The sequence below is a fragment of the Panthera uncia genome (assembly GCF_023721935.1).
Source record: "Panthera uncia isolate 11264 chromosome C1 unlocalized genomic scaffold, Puncia_PCG_1.0 HiC_scaffold_4, whole genome shotgun sequence".
NCBI classification, from domain to species: Eukaryota; Metazoa; Chordata; class Mammalia; order Carnivora; family Felidae; genus Panthera; species Panthera uncia.
The window spans coordinates 50,677,001-50,694,765 of record NW_026057585.1 but is presented as its reverse complement, the minus strand read 5'-3'; the positions used below and the strand labels follow the sequence as shown (position 1 = coordinate 50,694,765).

General features: G+C 38.7%; 1 protein-coding gene across 9 annotated transcripts in view; it reads left to right on the top strand.

The window, feature by feature from the left end:
- The window catches only part of SGIP1 (SH3GL interacting endocytic adaptor 1), a 203,056-nt gene that overhangs the window by 95,693 nt on the left and 89,598 nt on the right, over positions 1–17,765 (top strand). For 8 of the 9 annotated variants that reach the window (XM_049618508.1, XM_049618509.1, XM_049618512.1 and 5 more), the window contains 5 exons: positions 72–96; positions 3,085–3,156; positions 6,846–6,902; positions 11,272–11,326; positions 12,058–12,233. In XM_049618508.1, the coding sequence (XP_049474465.1) occupies positions 72–96; positions 3,085–3,156; positions 6,846–6,902; positions 11,272–11,326; positions 12,058–12,233 (385 nt within the window). Of the gene's footprint in view, positions 1–71; positions 97–1,104; positions 1,189–3,084; positions 3,157–6,845; positions 6,903–11,271; positions 11,327–12,057; positions 12,234–17,765 lie in introns of all 9 variants that reach the window. The other variant, XM_049618513.1, reaches the window with a different exon arrangement.

Below are 17,765 nucleotides of genomic sequence, written 5' to 3'. Positions count from 1 at the left end.
TTGTTGTATGTTAGTCTATGTAGCAAGAATGATTCATTTTCCTAATAGCTACCCATTTCTTTTTGTTACAGAGGTTCACCAGATAGAGATGGAATTGTAAGTATTTAAATGACCATTTTCAGTAGGTTTGCATTTCAATATGTATACTATGTTTGAATTTCTTAAAGCCCCATTTCTTTTTTTTTTTTTCCTGTAGGGAAAAAATAGCTTAAATGACTTTTCAGACCTCTCACTGTTGTAATTTTCTGTAGTAATTGCATGGGACATATAAATGCAGTCTTGGTCAAGTTAAACTTATTTATTGCATTCACCTAAAATCCTGCCCCAGAGTAGGCGAGCAAACCTCAACAATATGGTGGGTCAAAAGCCAGACAGTTCCTGCAGGGGCTGCTACCATTAACTGTTATTTCATTTCCAATTTAATGATATAATAGCTCATTATATGAGAATGTTTTTCTCCAACAGAGGCCACAAAGTCATAATGGAGCTCAGATCCAATAAAATTGAAAGAAGGTTTTCCCCTTTAGTTGAGTTGCAGATACATTTTCTATATTAAATTCCTAAGTAGGGAATGGTCTTGAAACCACTTATGCCTGAATTTACAGCCTGAAGGAGGAAAATGTGTCCACTGGGTTTAGGCTTAACAGTAACTCTGACTTCTTGCTGGCCACCAGATTTCTTGCTTTTTTAAAGAAGTCTATGGCACATGGGCTTTGGATTTATCTGAGTTGAGCTTATGGGAGTCTGTACCAACTTCTAAAATGACTTCCTTTGAATCTAAATCAGACGCCTATTCAGAAGGTTCAAAAGAACAGCTGTTACTGAAAAAAAAAATGGACTCACATTAGGCTCATTGGGCTGGAGTGGGAACTAAAATAAATCTGGTGGTTAAAAATATTTTTTAAAAAATCACCCTTCATCATATTATACTCAAATTGAGGTGTTAATTGCAGCTATAGCAGAAGTTTTTTCTTCCATACTTGACTCAAGGTTCTTAGCTTTGGGGTCCCTTTTGCATTCATGTAGTTCTCGCCATGAAATGTTAAGAAAATAGACATAAATTGACCAGACATTGGGTAACACTATAATCAAGGCTCTATTCAGCAGGGGAAAAAAAAGACCCAGAAGACTCAGCTTCTCCTCACCTCTTGCTTCTGGCTCAGAGCCCTCTCGTTAACTCTGTCTCAGGTACTCTCTGCTTCTGTGTCTTCTCTCTGCTTCTGTCTTGGTCCCCTCCCTGGGTTCTCTTGTCTCCTTCATTCTGACCTCGGCAAGGCTCTGTTAGCTACTCTCTGCTTTCTGTCCCTGCTGCTCTTAGGCTAGACTGCTGTTTCCTGCTTCTCTCCCTCTACCACCTCAGTCTTGTCCCTTTTTCTCTAATGCCCTGCTCCTCCTACCCTCCGCCACCTCCTCACTCCCTACCCCATTGCTACCTCAGTGTTCTCTGCTCTTCTAGGGACCACCAGTTTAAATCTCTGGTAGAACCGCAGCCCTGGCATGTCGGTGCAGCCCTGGCATGCAGCTGGCAATGATGAGCATGTGCTGCATTAAAGAGCCCAGCCGTGATTCTGTGGATTCGTGTACCCTAAGTCAGGGCTTCATAGCTGAGCTCCCTGAGATCTCTCTCTCTCTGCCACCAATCCAAGTCATATATTTATCTATCGGCAGTGGCACCCTCCTTGTTCCCTAATTGGAAATGCCATAAATATCACTGGTCGTGATTTTAGGAAAGAGGAATTGTTTAATTTTGACTTCTCAGGAAGTAAGGCAGACCTGTTTGAAAAAGGCCACATTCTAAGTAAATGCAGCTTCCTAGGTAATTGGCATTTATTAGCCAGCTGCTAGTTTTACTGTTTGGAAGGACTCCCCAGATATTCCTCACTCACTGTGGTCACCAAATTTTGAGAACTCCTGCGTTGGTGGTATAGTGGTGAGCATAGCTGCCTTCCAAATTTTGAGAACTCCTTGTCATATCAATGCTGTAGGAAGTCAAGTTTCTGCTTGCATTCAGTCCTTAGCGATCTCAATTTTCTTTCAAACCCAGGCTGATTTCTTTAATCCCTTGTGTCTGTGGACCCAGGCGCACTTTTATCTTTTACCTGGCTGATTTAGCTTCCAAATTATTGTCTCCTGGGTATCTGAAGTTGAACTGCATGGTTTCACTAATGTGGTTCTGCAAACCACAGGTGGTGGTGCACCCCCTTAATGCTTATAAATGGCTATGCGATAAGTTCGATGTACTGATACCTATTTAATTTCAGTTTCTCAAAACTTAATGAGGCCCATCTCTGGTGACCGCACTTTTGAGGGTTAGTCTACAGAGGCTTCGTGGCAAGGCTGCATGTGAAGGTGGGCTTGCCTTGCTCCCCACTGGTGAATGTCCCTCCAGCAGAGCTGTCTGGCATGATGTCTGAGACTTCAGGCAGCTGCGAGTGACAATGCATTCTAACCCAGAGACCAACTCACCTTTGTGCAGGGTGCACTCAAAACATTTTCCTGAGCAGTTTAGATTTCCATCCACACAGGCGGGGGGGGGGGGGGGGGCGCACAGGGAGTCACAGCCATTGCTGTGAGGAGATCTCTGCTCATCCTGAACGCGTGTGCAGGAAAGGGCCCAGATTTGAAGCTGTCAAGGTCATGCTGTACATATTGACAACCTTCAGGAAAGCTTTGAAAAGGAGGGATATACGGTAGAGCTCGACTTACTGGACTCCTATTGGAAATATAACCATTTTTATTTAGTCTCTTTCGTGCGTCCCAGTGTCTGTTCTCTACCTGTAAATTAAGTTCTGGCTGAATGAGGCCCAGATCCACGTAATCCCTAGTGCCTGGGATGCCTCTTCCTCCTTCTCCCTTCTTCTCCTGGCCTAGCTACACTGGCCTGCTGAATAGAGCCTCATTATGGGCCCCAAAGTCCACTCCTTGCTTAAGGAACCCTGCCGAGATTGGTAGGCCCTACGATTTGGCCTAGAAATTGTTTCTTCTATGGTATGTTTGCTGACTCCATGTGATTCTTTATATGTGTCTTAAAGAACAAACAGATCCTTTAACAACTTTTTTCTACATGAAAACAATCAATTCCAGCAGCCCAGCCCACATGAACCACCCTACAATAACAAAGCAGAGTGTGCGCGTGAAGGAGGAAAAAAAGTTTCGGTAAGGAAACAGATTTTAGTTTAAAATTTCCAAGGGGTTGTAGAAACAGTGAGTAAAATCCCAATTTGAAATTTGGAAAAAACAGTGGCATTTATTTAACCAATCTAAGAAAAACTTTCTTAGCTATTTCTAAATTATTCTTGAATATCCAAGGCCAATTTTTAAATCAACCATATAGACCTGATATACTGACGTCTGAATATACTTTTTAAAGAGTAATCGGGTTTAAAGGACATGTGTTTCCTTTGTCTTAGACAAAGGACAGGGATTCAAACTTGTAAAATAATATGCTGTCTATAAGAAAGCTTTGGCTATAATATAAGCATCACCATACAACTTGAGTAGTCATTTGTTAGGATAAACACTATCTTAGTAACATCATGAATTCAGCAGGGCCTTGGCTTGTGGCAACGAATATACTCGGCCAAACGATGGTGAGTCAGGGATGCTGATCCAGGCCCAGACTATACAGCAACTATTACCGTCTTGTCCAGTACAGTAGCTACATATGCTTATTCAAAATTCAGTTCCTCAGTAGCACCTGCCACATTTCAGGTACTCCATAGCTAATTGTGGCTGGTGGCTACCATATTGGACAGTCCACATATAGAATATTTTCATCTTCACCGATAATTCTATTGAACAGTACTGTTCTATGGGATTATTTACAAAGTGAGTCAAGTCTTGGCTCGGTGGCAAGAAGATAATTTTTAAGTAGAATACTTAAAGTATTCTACTTAAGTATTAAGTAGATACTTAATTAAGATACTTAAGTAGTATCTTTAATACTTCATGTCTAAGGAACACTACATGGCCATGAGCTGACCTTGGAAAAGAAAAGCATTCACAGTAGAAATTGAGAAATTTGATGAATGTATAATTGAACACAACTGTTACTGCATTTATTGATTTAGCCCATCATAGTATCTGAGAGCAGATAATAAGCCTGACCAAAGTAAAATACCTATTAAAGCATGACTAATATTAATATGAGCCTCAATTATCTTTAAGTAACAGTCATATATTCAAGTGAGAAAAGTTGACTTATGCTAATTGTAGAATTTTAGAAAAGAAAGAAGTAAAAGAATACATAACTCCAACTCCAAGAGAAAAATCACTATTTATATGTTAGCCAATATCTGATATTGCTTTTACTATGAGGCCTAGTTTTTAAATGATATCTTCCTACTTATATTCTTTCTTGCTTCTTCAATGTTTTCCGATCAAAAATCAAAAGAGCCATTACCTTCCCTATTACTACTATGAGCTGTACCTTGCTTTGGTGGTATAACCAGGAGAATTGCTTTTTTCTTGGGGTTTGGCCAAAAACAATTCAGCCAGGCTCCAGCCAAACTTAAACTCGATCATTTCCACTTGTGAAGCCAAATATGTTCATAATAATCCGCTAGCAAGAGTGAGGCCAAATTGCCAGTTCCTCTGATAAAGCCATGTTTGTGTGTGCTTGTGTGCTGAAGAGCTGCCTCTAAGTGTATTGTTTATGATTTGTTGTTTGTGTTTGGTATTTGTGTTAAAAAGATTCCTAGTTTAAAAGACATTTTCTTTTTATAGATTTTGCTTTCTCTCCTTTTAGTCTTCTATATTGGTTTCCATGGAAACTGGGAATTTTTTCACTCAGCCCAGATCCTGAAAAATCAGGAACTTTTTATCCATAATGTTGAATATATGTTCTCAAGAAAGACACACACACACACACACACACACACACACACATTTATTTATTTAGCTGAACACATAAGCTATCTTGGTTGTAAAGGGCTTTGAGTATGGAGATGAGACTACTATGGAAGCAAGCTAGAAGTTTGAACTCAGTAATTTATGTAACCTTTTCGATTTTTAGATAACAATCTTTTGTATTTAAGAATTGTTTCAGAAGCAAACTTTATATTAATAGTAATACTATAGTGATCACAAAATTCATGAGTTTAATTCTTTGGAACAACATAGTTAATTTGATTTCTCATTATTATAAACTAAATCTGTGTATTGAATTTATTACGATGTTTGTTAAAAGGAATTTGGAGAATTTTGCAAAGAATTCATATGGAAATAGATTGGTAAAGTATGAATTACAAAAAAAAGTAAATATGACAAAAAGAAAATAGGAACCATATCCATTCTCCATGGGAGAGGTTTTTTTTTTTATTATTCGATGGCACATTATGTAATGGACCTTGTCCTTAACTCCATAACTCATACAGGTACAAGGATGATGTGGCAGGTTTTAAAAATGCCCTTTGTTCAAAGTAGGGAGAGTATTGCTGAAGCACTAATTCAATGAAGGCAATTCTGTGAAAAGGTTAAAATGGTGTAGTCTGACAAAGTATATAATCTTTGTCAGAAGCAAAACAAGGAAAAAGAGGGTCACGGAGTCAATGTTCCTGGGTGCTGGAAGCATGGCAGAGTTCTTGTATTTGTGCATTCTAGTGCAGTGGTGGTGTATAAGAAGAGGAAGAAAGAGGGCACGGACACTATCTATTATGCCTTACCCGCTATTCACTCTAGCTATAAACTAGGCTAGTTCTTAGAATGCCCAGTCCAGCATTCAGTAATCAATGACAATGGTTACTAGGTTACCTCTAATTTGCTTTTCTAGTGATAGGCATACATGAAAACTTCCTTCTCCTACCTACTTGTCAAATTAGATGTTAGCTGTTCAATGTTGTAGTTCAAGTGGATTTTATCTGTGATTGTAAAATTAGAAGTCCTGTCCTCAAGCCGCATGCTTCACTATTTGATATGTGCTGTTCTGAGTTCTGCTAGTTCTCGGTGACATACCATTGTTTTATGTGCTAAACACAGGAATGTTGTTGAATGGACCCTCCCTTACCAACCTGATTTGTGTTTTTGTCCTTTGCTCCCAGAAAGTAGGGAATCTTAGAAATTTCTGTTTGTATGATGCCACAGCCTTACTCAAATGCTTGTGGCCATATATCATGATTGTTTAGGTGCTAAAATAGAACTTGAAAAGAATCCGAAGAGTAATGGCTGATATCCAGTCATCTTGCAATGACGTATGCTCATGAAGCCGTAGAACACACGGATGACAGAAATCCACAATCAATCCTTGGATTCTATTTTAATAATTTGATAAGAAAAGCCACTTGGAAAGAATAACAAAACTATTTTTAATACGTAGGAACTGAATTAACTTGGAGTTGATTCCCCTTACATTCTATCAAAGGGGTGGTTAGGGAAAAGTTGAGTCAGTGTTAGAAAAGCTAAAGGAAGATTAGTTAATGACTTGGAGAGATACTCTTTAGGTATGTTGGAACTAATTGTATATGAGAACAACATGGCAGTCAAAATGTTTCCATATATATATATCTGATTATATCCCCTGAAGGTATAGAGGATTAAATTATACTATAGGTGCTTCTAATTTTTTAGTAACCAATAAAATTTGAACAGCTAGCTGTTACCATTCCTATGCTTAGGTATCTTACAGTCTTTTGTGAAATAAGTATGTAAGCTCTTTTATGCAGTGTCATGGCAGCTCAATTTACCATTCAGTTACACCAGTGTGGTTGCTTAATAGGCTGCTCTAATTTGTCTTTCCAGTGCTGGATTTTGATAGCTCTTGCTAAATACAGATAAGAGTTAAGTGTTCTTTGTTCCTTGTCTCTTATTCAAATGTTTCTCTTCTAAATTTATTTTCAAATTTATTGCAGAAGAAAAGTAACGGGGCACCAAATGGATTTTATGCAGAAATTGATTGGGAAAGATACGTGAGTATCAGAACATTGTTTTTCTTTATTAAGTATTTCACAGTTTGAAAATGAGTTGAGGCATTCTTATGTTTATAATAAGACATAGAAATAAGTGAAACATTCTCCATCTCATTAGGCAGTGCCTGGCATGCTTAGGGTGGTTACAGAGTTTCAGAGCCCTAGGGTCTGTTAGACTGGGTTCATGACCTAGCCCCTCCACAGATTGATCCTCTGTGTGTGGCTTTGGGATGGTTATTTCCTGACCAACAGAAATGAAGTCAGTAGTTACGTTATAACATCGTTGAAAGGATTCAATGAGCTCATTATTTGCAGATTATTTTAGTTCCTGCCTAGCCTATGATATGTGTTTTAAAAAAAATGCCTTTTTAAATATTAAGTCCAAATGTTGCAGTCCTGGTTCTATTTCTAAGCAGCTTTGAGAATCAAGTCAATCAGTTAACCTCTGGGGTTTGGTCTCATAGTGTCTTAGTCCATTCAGGCTGCTATAACAAAAATACCATAAACTTAGTGACTTCTAAACAACAAAAATTTATTTCTAACAGTTGTGTAGGCTGAGAAGTTCATGGTCATAGTGCCGGCAGACTCGGTGTCTGGTGTGTCTGGTCGAGGGCCCATTTTCTGGTTTGTACATGGCACCTTCTAGCTGTAACCTCCTGGGATCTCCTTTGTAAGGGCACTAATCCCAATGATGATGGCTCCTCCCTCAGGACCCAATCACCTCTAAAAAGCCCCGCTTCCTAACACCATCATTTTGGGGTTAAGATTTCAACATATAAATTTGAGGGGAGCACAAACATTCAGACCACAGCACAAAACAATTCACAGAACCTCGTGGTACAGACTTTTCCCAGGTCAAGTGACAATCACTTGTTGCTTTTCAATGAGTGAGGGTGACTCTCAGCTGACACCTAAACTCTCCACCTGATTCCCCTGGAAACTGATTTACATCAACACCCACTTCACCAACCACAACAGGACAGCCACAGTGATTCTTGGATTTCTAATCATATAAAACATGTAAATCATATGCACATCAAAGGTCATTTCTATTATACAGTAGGTACCTAAATTCACAATCCCTACAAAATGCTTTTGCATGTATGTCCTTTAGGTGACTGTCTTGACCAAACCTCCCCTTGCATAAAAGCTAATTTTAATGTTAAAGCTTTTGCATATTTGTTGATAATAACTTTATTTGTACAGTAAATAATACCACCACTTATTGAATATTCCCTATTTGTCAGTCATAATATTAAATGCCGTGGAATCCTCACAGCCTTAAAAAGCAAATGCTTTTTGCATTATATTATTTGCCTTTTATAGAAAAGAAAACTAAAGCTCAGCAGGTTAAATTATTTTTTCAGGTTATTACTTTATCTTGAGAGAGAGAGAAAGAGAGAGAGAGAGAGAGTGGGAGAGGGGCAAAGAGAGGGGGAGAGAGAGAATCGAATCAGGGCTCGATCTCAGGAACTGTGAGATCATGACCTGAGCCGAAATCAAGATTCAGATGCCCAACCGACTGAGCCACCCAGCTGCCCCAGCAGGTTACATTCTTGATGTTTCCCACTCCTCCACTCTAAAACGTGTCACTCTGCCAACCTCATCACCTGGTTCTCTCATATCTGTTTCCTGGGATTGGGATCTTTTAGATATTTTTAGCAGTTCAAGTCCCTAAAATCTATGCCGATCCCTCTGTTACCCTAAATCCAAATTGTTCACAAATAATGTTATAAAGGAAGCTACTAAATATTAAAAAAATATGCTTTCTTTTCCCAGAGTTAATTCTTCTTTACCAAGAAAGACCTCTATTATATTTTGTAGGATTCTTTAATACACAAAAATGGGATGTTGTAAGCAAACAAGAAGTATGACAGTAAAAATACCAAATTACTCATCAAAGTAATATTACCCCCTCTAAACCCTACACTCTAGCGCTATCCCTGGTCAACATTGTGAATGCTTAAATGGAGCATAATTTCCCTCAAATTTGTTTAGTCCTGAAAACTAATCAGGTCACATAGGAATTGTCGTTGTGATTATACATTAGACATCACTTTCTCGAAGTAATAAGAAAGGTTTTATTCTTAAGAGATTATGTCATCTTGCTTTGGCAGAGAGAGGGGAGAGTAAGGAAGGCCCATGGAGGATGTGACCCTTAAGCAAAGCCCTTAAGTATAATAGGGGTTAACTGACTGAACATTGAAGAGAAGAGAATTCCAAGCAGAGAGAATGGCATTTATGAGGACCCTGAAATGGGAAAGAGCTTACGTATTCAAACCATAAAAGTTAACAATAGAATGAAGGCCTTGCAGCTGAGGAGGATCCGGGAAGGGAATCTCAGACCTGGAGCCAGGTCAGACAGGGCTGTGAGCTGCACAGTGGCCCTGGGCTTTCATTCCAAGTGCAGTGAGAAGCCAGGGTCAGGTTTTTATCAGGCAAGTGACCTCAATACACTTAAATTAAAAAAAAAAAATAACCTCAGGTACTGAAGAAGGGCAAGAGAGAAACAATAAATGCTCAATAAATGGTGGCTTTTTGGGGCGCCTGGGTGGCTCAGTCGGTTAAGTGGCCGACTTCAGCTCAGGTCATGATCTCGCGGTCCGTGAGTTCGAGCCTCGCGTCGGCCTCTGTGCTGACAGCTCAGAGCCTGGAGCCTGTTTCGGATTCTGTGTCTCCCTCTCTCTGACCCTCCCCCGTTCATGCTCTGTCTCTCTCTGTCTCAAAAATAAATAAACGTTAAAAAAAATTTTTTTTTTTAAATGGTGGCTTTTTTCCATAGCATTCAGGCTTTCTTTCTCTCTATGGTCATGGCACTTTTATCATTTCAGTGACTCCAAAATCTCTCTCTCCAACTCTATCCCTTTCTCACATCTAGGCCTCTAACCACAACTTTAAAAGAGCCACCCTTGAATGGCTTCACCCTCATCTCTAGGGCATAAGGGTATAGTCTCATATATCTGGAGTCCAGGCACAGGTCTGCCATTCGCTAGGGTGTGTTTTCCTGCAAAATGGCATCTCATTTCTCTTGATTTCCTCCTCAGTGAATGGGATAATTCTTTCCACATAGGATTGTTAATGAAGGTTTAATGAAATAAAGTGGGAGTCACAGTACTTACCATATAATAGGAACCCAAAGATAATAATACTAATTCCAATCATGCGAATTCTCTTTTATCTTTCCTTTCTTTAAAAATGTTAGTTGCCTGCTGTTACCATTAGTTCAGTCAGAAATACCAGCAGTCCCTGAGGATTTGACAGTAGAAATCTTGGAGTCTCCTTGAACCTTCCCTCTCCTTTTTTTTCCTATGCCAGATGTTACAAAGAACTAAGATTCATCACTTCCCACCACCAACAACTTGGTCCATATTCTTAGCACATCTTCCCTGATTGATACAAGTTTTTGAATGAGCTTTCCTTTCTCCAGTCTCTTCTGCCCACAGTCTATTCCTGAAGCATGCTTCCAAAACACCTTAAGATGCTACTTTCTACCCTGAGAAGCTGCAGCAACCATATGAAGTTTGAACTCTTCCTCCAGAACGTTGGCCATCCATGGTCTTATTTCCTATGTTCTCCCACTGTGCAGCTTCCTTTGCAGTCAGTCATCTTTGTTGTTGCCTCTCTCTTTCCCCATCTGAACCATACTATCCATTCCTGCCTTGGTGTCTCTTTCTTACAGCCTCTCCCTTACCACCGCCACCACCCCCCCACCCTCTCCATCTCTCCTGAAAGGCAGGACTTCACTAATTTCCTTTTCCTTCAAACCCCTATCAATGATTTTTTTTTAATTTTTTTAAAAAAAATTTTTAAGAGAGAGAGAGAGAGACAGACAGAGCATGAGTGGGGGAGGGGCAGAAAGAGAGGGAGACAGAATCCGAAGAAGGTTCCAGACTGTCAGCACAGAGCGCAATGTGGGGCTTGAACCCACGAACCGTGAGATCATGACGTGAGCTAAAGTCGGACACTCAACCAACTGAGCCTCCCAGGCGCTCTGATGTTTTGTATTTTATATCTTTTTAAAATGTTTTGCCTACCAAAATACTTTTCAATTTTCCAGAGGAAAAATAATTTGCATTTTGTATTCCCCTATATTGCTTAGCACAGTCCTTGGCCTATAAGAAATGCATGATAAATGCTCTTTGAATGTTTCCTTTCATTGACAGTTGATTCCTAGTTTATTTTTCTGATAGAAAGACTCTCCAAGTATCCTTGAATAAATATCTAAGCATACGCTGCTTGGCATTCACTTCCAAAGGTTAAAATAAAAGATCTGTCTATATCTTTAAGTAGAAAACTCTAGAAGGAAAATTAATAATTCCTTGATTTTTGTCAGGATAATAAATGCTTAATGTGCACTTGTATTTTATAGAACTCCCCTGAGCTGGATGAAGAAGGCTATAGCATCAGACCCGAGGAACCCGGCTATATCCTTTCTTTATTTTATTTTTATTTTAATCTTTATTTTCTGTAAGAAGACTGTATATAAATTCAGATTTTTGAAAAGGTGCTGAAATAAGAAATAGTCCAAACTTCCTGAGTCCTGTTGTCCCTAATATTAGAAATGAATAAACAGCAGAGAACAGCCCGGTCACTAACAAGCAGGCATTTTGCCTTGATCTATTCATAGAAAAGAGAGAGAGGAGAAAGAGAAAAATGTGCTGAGGAAAGATTGTGTAAATTCTGGGTACCGGGTTGTCTGCTAAAACCTGATATGACCATGTCATTTATCGTGACTAGAAAATAGCTCTTACCTGTGCTCTCCCCACAAACCATCTCTGGGCAGAGCGTCCCTAAAGTACTGGAAACTCATCACAAATCATCCCAAGAGTGGCCTTCTTTCTCCTTAGACAGGAAAGCTCCCGTGGGCCTGTCCGTGTTTGTACTGAGTGGGACATAACAAATGGCCACCTGCAGCAAACATGTAGGACCTTATACTACTGCTCCTAGAAATTCACCATTCTTAATCATGTTCCAAGGAAAGGTAAATAAATTTGAACCCTTTCCTAATCTGCTCTTTTATTTGTCTGTGTATTTTGCTTTGATTTCCTGCCATCTAAGGATACCTTTGCTGCCTCTATATGCAGTCACTCTTGTCTTCTACTTATCATTGCTTCCCAGTAGAAAAAAGAGTTCTGTATCTTTAACTGTGTTCTACCTACCAAAGGAAAGCACTTTTATTCTTCGAGTGAATCGGAAGAGGAAGAAGAATCACACAAGAAATTTAATATCAAGATTAAGCCATTACAATCTAAAGACATTCTTAAGAGTGCTGTGACCGTGGATGAGCTGAAGGCATCGATAGGCAACATTGCACTTTCCCCATCACCAGTGGTGAGTGGTGTTTATGCCAAGTTTTGATGAGGTTGGACAGAGAGCTGTGTTCCGCCCATACGTGCTAAATAGATCAGAAACCCCTTAAACTGGAGGCTGGCATGTGGTCACCCTTTTATGAATTTTATGTAAACCTTAAACAGCTCCTTCTGTTTTAGAAAGCTATGCTCATTTTATAATTGTTTTTGTGCTTTGCAAAGTGGCAAAAATACATGGGACCACATTTCTTTTTGGCTTACATTCCTGCAAGCATTTGAAAAAGAAGGAAAAATAACAAAAAGATTATTCAGAGTTACTTCTGAAGCAATTAAGAATAATATGAGGTTTACATATTTACTAACAGTGTTTTTTTTTTTTTAAGTTTATTTACTTAGAGAGCTGGGGAGGGGCAGAAAGAGGAAGAGAGAGAGAATCCCAAGCAGCCTTCACACTGCCAGTTTGGAGCCAGATGTAGGACTCAAACTCACAAACTGTGAGATCATGACCTGAACGGAAATCTAGAGTCAGATGCCTAAACGACTGAGCCACCCAGGTGCCCCTACTAACAGTGATTTTTAAAAACACATCATAGAGTCTTTTTTTTATGATATAACACCTAGAAACTCATGGGAAGAAAACTAAGGAAATTATTTTTCTTTAAAAACAACAACAACATTTTCATTGCTCTGCTCCCAAAAGAAACATTAATCTAATGTCACAGATCATAATCTAAAGATATTCAAACCCCTTTTGGGATGAGCACTGGGTGTTGTATGGAATCCAATTTGACAATAAATTTCATATATTGAAAAAAAATAAAATAAAAAATAAAGATATTAAAGCCCATAATCTTCCTTATATTTTATTATCAAAATGTTTTAAATACTCTCATCTTTCAGGCACCTAAAATATAGGCAGACCTTACTTACATTATTCAAATTGGTATTTTTCTACAATTTGTTCTCCTTTCCCCCAGTTCCCACCTACTAGATTTCTATAGTTGCTGAATTCTGGGTTCCAACATGTACAGTATTTTCTCAGTGGTGTTTGCTAAACGCTACAACTGTTTTCTAAAAATAGATGTAAGGAACAGATGAAGGTTCTCAAACTAGCAGCTAATATGTTCTTGGCATCTTCTTCAGAAAGATCTGATCTTCCTACAGCAACCCCCTGACAGAGGTAGTTAATAAATTCTGAACCATTTTTGAGGTGCTTTTAAAAAACTCAACAAAACTTTCTAAAGAAGTTGTAATCATCTATCTTCTGAGAATAAGTATTTGCCTGCCTGGGATGAATAAAATCTATAACGATGCCTTCCTTAGTGCTTAGTGCTTATAATGGCCTTTATCACTGCTGTTAGTGATGAATAAACTGATTGTTAATAATAATCAACCACAGGAAATGATATTTCAGGTGATTTTTAATCATATACGCACTTGCTATTTTAAGATGTCTCCCTGAAAACAGGAGCCATGAAATATATGTGCTTTCTTTCCCTCTGCAATGGAAAGTACAGATTTAAAACCCACAATTAGGGCTGCAATACCAGTGATTTCTAGTAAGAGGGGCATTTTAAATGCATACATTTTGACTTTTCAGTTGACATCTTTCAAATCATTTTTCACTTACTGAACTTGTTTTAAATTAACTTAAAATTTACCTAAGCTCCTGAAACCAGTTTATATCCACTTTTCCATAGGGTCTAACACACTTAGTGGGCATTTGGAAGCTACCTAGGGGTAAGTGTAAGAAGACAAGATCATGGGATTAAATGAACAGATTTATGTGAAAGAAACTTAAAAAAAAAAAAAGGAGAAAGAAAGAAAAGAGAACTTACTAAAACTGTTGCAGACATACAGCATATATTTGGCCAAAAGCTAGTTGCATTTAGGAAAGATGAAATCCCCTCTATCAAAAAGAATATGTTTGCCGGGGCATCTAGCAGATATTCCTCCAACTAGCTGTGTTACTGATGGCGCAGCAAGAAGAGTGGTTTATTCTGAGCTCTTCTCAACACCTATTTTCATGGTAATATCTTGACATGATGTGGTTAAAACTCTGGTTAGGGAAGGTAGTGTGAAATGTAGATGGGGGCACTCAGAGAAAGTAATTACAAGGTTAGGCTGTTTCTGCATACCAGCAACACCATGAATTAAGGGACTCTCAGATCCCCCTACCACCACCGTCCCCCGGACCCCCAGGTTCCTTCTGATGTGGGAACTTGGCTCTGCCCATTATGAGGATTCCCCAATATTTATGATTTTTGATATTTAATGTAGGGGAATGAGCTGTTATTGCTACTTTAGGGAAAGGTAAGGGTGTTTCTGGATATACATAAGTAAAAAGAGAGATTGTAACTGAGAATATATTCTTGGTTTTAGAATCCGTAACCTCTTCTAGATAACCCACGTGTACCCCATTTATTTCATAAATGACATATGCAGTATGTTATCTCCAGTACAAGATAACTAGAAAAACTTCTGAAATCCAGTTAGTGCCATGATAAAAATGGCAGATCCTTTTGCAACTTTAGATGTTTCCAACCAAGCAATCAGACATTTATATGTCTACACTTAATTCAGGTGCAAAAAGAGAAATAGAGTCTACACTAGTTAATAATATATCGGTATATTTCACATTGGTTATGGTTCTTATGCTACAAAAGCGTCAATCATTACTCTAATAGAAATAGAGGAGATTCTAAATGGCAAGTGATTCCTAACAATGGCTTATGTTGGATTTCTCATTTCTATTTCTTTTAAAGAATTTTAAGATTAAGTTATGTTTCACTTGTTCTGCTCAGCCATCTGTGAATATGTATCAATGAATTTTAACACATTTGATATCTCTTATCATGAATTGCTTCTCATTTTATTTGAATAGCTCTCTGTACACACTACATGGTCAAATTACTCAATAAATGAATGGATGGATGGATGGATGGATGGTTGTATGAATGAATGCATACATCTATGTATATATATAATATAAACCTATCTGAAAATTACTCATCCCCAAAACAAAGCATCAGCAGCATAGAAAATTGGGGTATTAATTGCTGGCAAAAATCCTACTATATAGACAAATAAACATAATTTCAGTCCAGATCTTGCCTTGGCCCTTGATTTTTATACAGAAGTAAAATATAATGTGGGCCAGGATAAGGCAGAGCACCAAAAAAGGAGGGGGGTGATGTAAGTGTTAACTCACAGGCAAGTATGTTCATTTCTATTCTTTTCATAGTGTAGTCTCCTGATACTATGCTGATTGGGCAAAGAATGAACAGCACTTAGATTTTAGTTGTTGATTTGGTATCTGTACAAGTTAGAATATTGGTACAGCTGCTTTAACACAGACCAAAATAGTAATGGCTTAAGCAAAATAAGTGGTTTACTTTTCTCCCATGTAAAAGTCAAAACTGGTAGGCACCTCAGATGGATAATTGAGTCCTAGTCCAGAGGTTATTCAAGAACCCAGAAACTACTGTTCACCTTTCTGAGGCTACTGCTGCCTTACCACCCATCAATCGACTCCATGTTCCAACCTTGGGATGAAGGAAAGAGAAAGTAAAAGGCACGTGGTTTCCTTTAAAGATTTCACTCAGAGTCTGCAAACATCACTACCACTAGCCATAATTTAGTCACATGGCCACATTAGCTAAAAGGGAGTCTGGGAAATGTAGTCTTTGGCAGGGTTCTGTTAGGTAAAGACAAAGGAGTAAATGAACAGTGGTGGGCATTGACAATTTCTGCCATTGTATCTTAAATAATCTCAGATTACTTCTGAGAGTTCATTAGGAAATGGATTTTTTCCCCATTTATCTTCAAATTATCCCCAGATTCTACTGAACCCAGGAAGTTTCCTTGTAAAAATTTCTAATCACTAAATTCTAAATATGAGTGATGCTATGCAACATGCTAGCCAGGAGCAGATAAACAGAAACAAATTTCACTAAAATACCAACTTGTTTGGTTAATACTGACCCTTTCAATAGTAATAGTGCTTCTTCTGTCTTGCAAAGTACACTGCTTTTTTGAGGCAGGCTGTTTCATTATTGAAAGAAATTAGTAAGCCCGAATGCTATCTCTGTGTAACTTTTGTCCTTGATTGTAGCTGTGCTGTTTAGAGGATTAACAAAGGACAAACCATCTCCTTTTCCAACTCCAAGTTTACTGTGCAACTTATTAAGGAGTGACCTTGGGCTCAACTCCTATGGGGTAAGGTGGGTAGAAGGGGAAGTTAAGCTGTATTGCATGCCCAACAGCACCCTGAGCTGACCCTATGGGAACTCTAGAGCTAGGCTGTCCCTTCAGAGTTGTCCTGAGTTTGACTGAGGTGAATAATCTTTATACTGCTACATCAGTCAGTTCTCTGATAGGGGCAAGCTAAGAACCTTAGTAAATCATACCTATTATTAATCAGAACAACAAGAGTATTCATGGCGAATACCTGTCAACATCCTCTAAGACCACTTTGAAAACTCATGATGCTGATGGTGGTGGTGGTGGCAGCTGTGAAAATTTGAGTGCTGTGTGTCAGATGCTTCACACATATTAATTCATTTATCCTCATAGCAACTCTATGAACTAGGTACTGTTACTCCCCCCATTTTACAGATGAGAAAATTGAAGCATGGAAGTATTAAGTTCACCCACGATGTCAGAGCTAATAAGCAAAGTTCTTGGGATTTAAACCCAGAAGATCTGATTCTGATTCAGAACCCTTACCCACTATGTTACTACTTTTGATGAAAGCTATTGGGTCTCTTTCCAGGGGAAAAATTCGAAGTTCATTAGCTCATCGAAAACATTTTGCATACAACTTCTGAGTAGCCACAAACCAAAGTGATAGTGAAGGCTATCACTTTGATGGGCCCTTCAGGGCTCTTGATCCCAACTCAGAAGCCCACCTCCCAGGCTTTCTTCCCCCTCGATCCACGGACATACCTTCTACAGTACCTCCTAGCCATTCCGTGTGACAAGAGAGCAAGGCTGAGCTGACAGTTCAGGCAGCCTTACTGCTGTGTCATGTGTGATTTCTAGTTTATTAAAAGTCTCTCATTTTATATGAACACTTCAGGCACCTTTGTTTTAAATGTTAAGGAATGACACCTCATTTTTATATGGCTCACATTTTTCAGTTCTCCTAATCAGTCAGCATTTTTTATGTTGAAGGTTTATTATAATAATAGTTTACAGTTTATATATGCTGTCATAATCAGAAAGATGGAATGAGCAGCCACACTACTAAGCAGGCAGAGAGGTGGTGATCATCACATTTTACAGAAGAAATTAACTCAGAAAGATAGAGACGCTGCTGAAAGTCTGAGGACCAGAACTTGACCTTCAGCGTCTGCCTCCTTTCTGCCAAGTTAAAAACACAGTAGGTTATTTTCATCTACAGAGTAAGGGTCTATAATTCCATTATCTTTAAATCCCTCTAAGGATGAATACTCTACTGTGTATTCTGACTCAAGAGCCTCTGTGGAAAGCTTTCTGTTTTAGGGGCAGTTTGGGGTTATAGCAAGGAGACCAAGAAAGAGAACATTTCCTT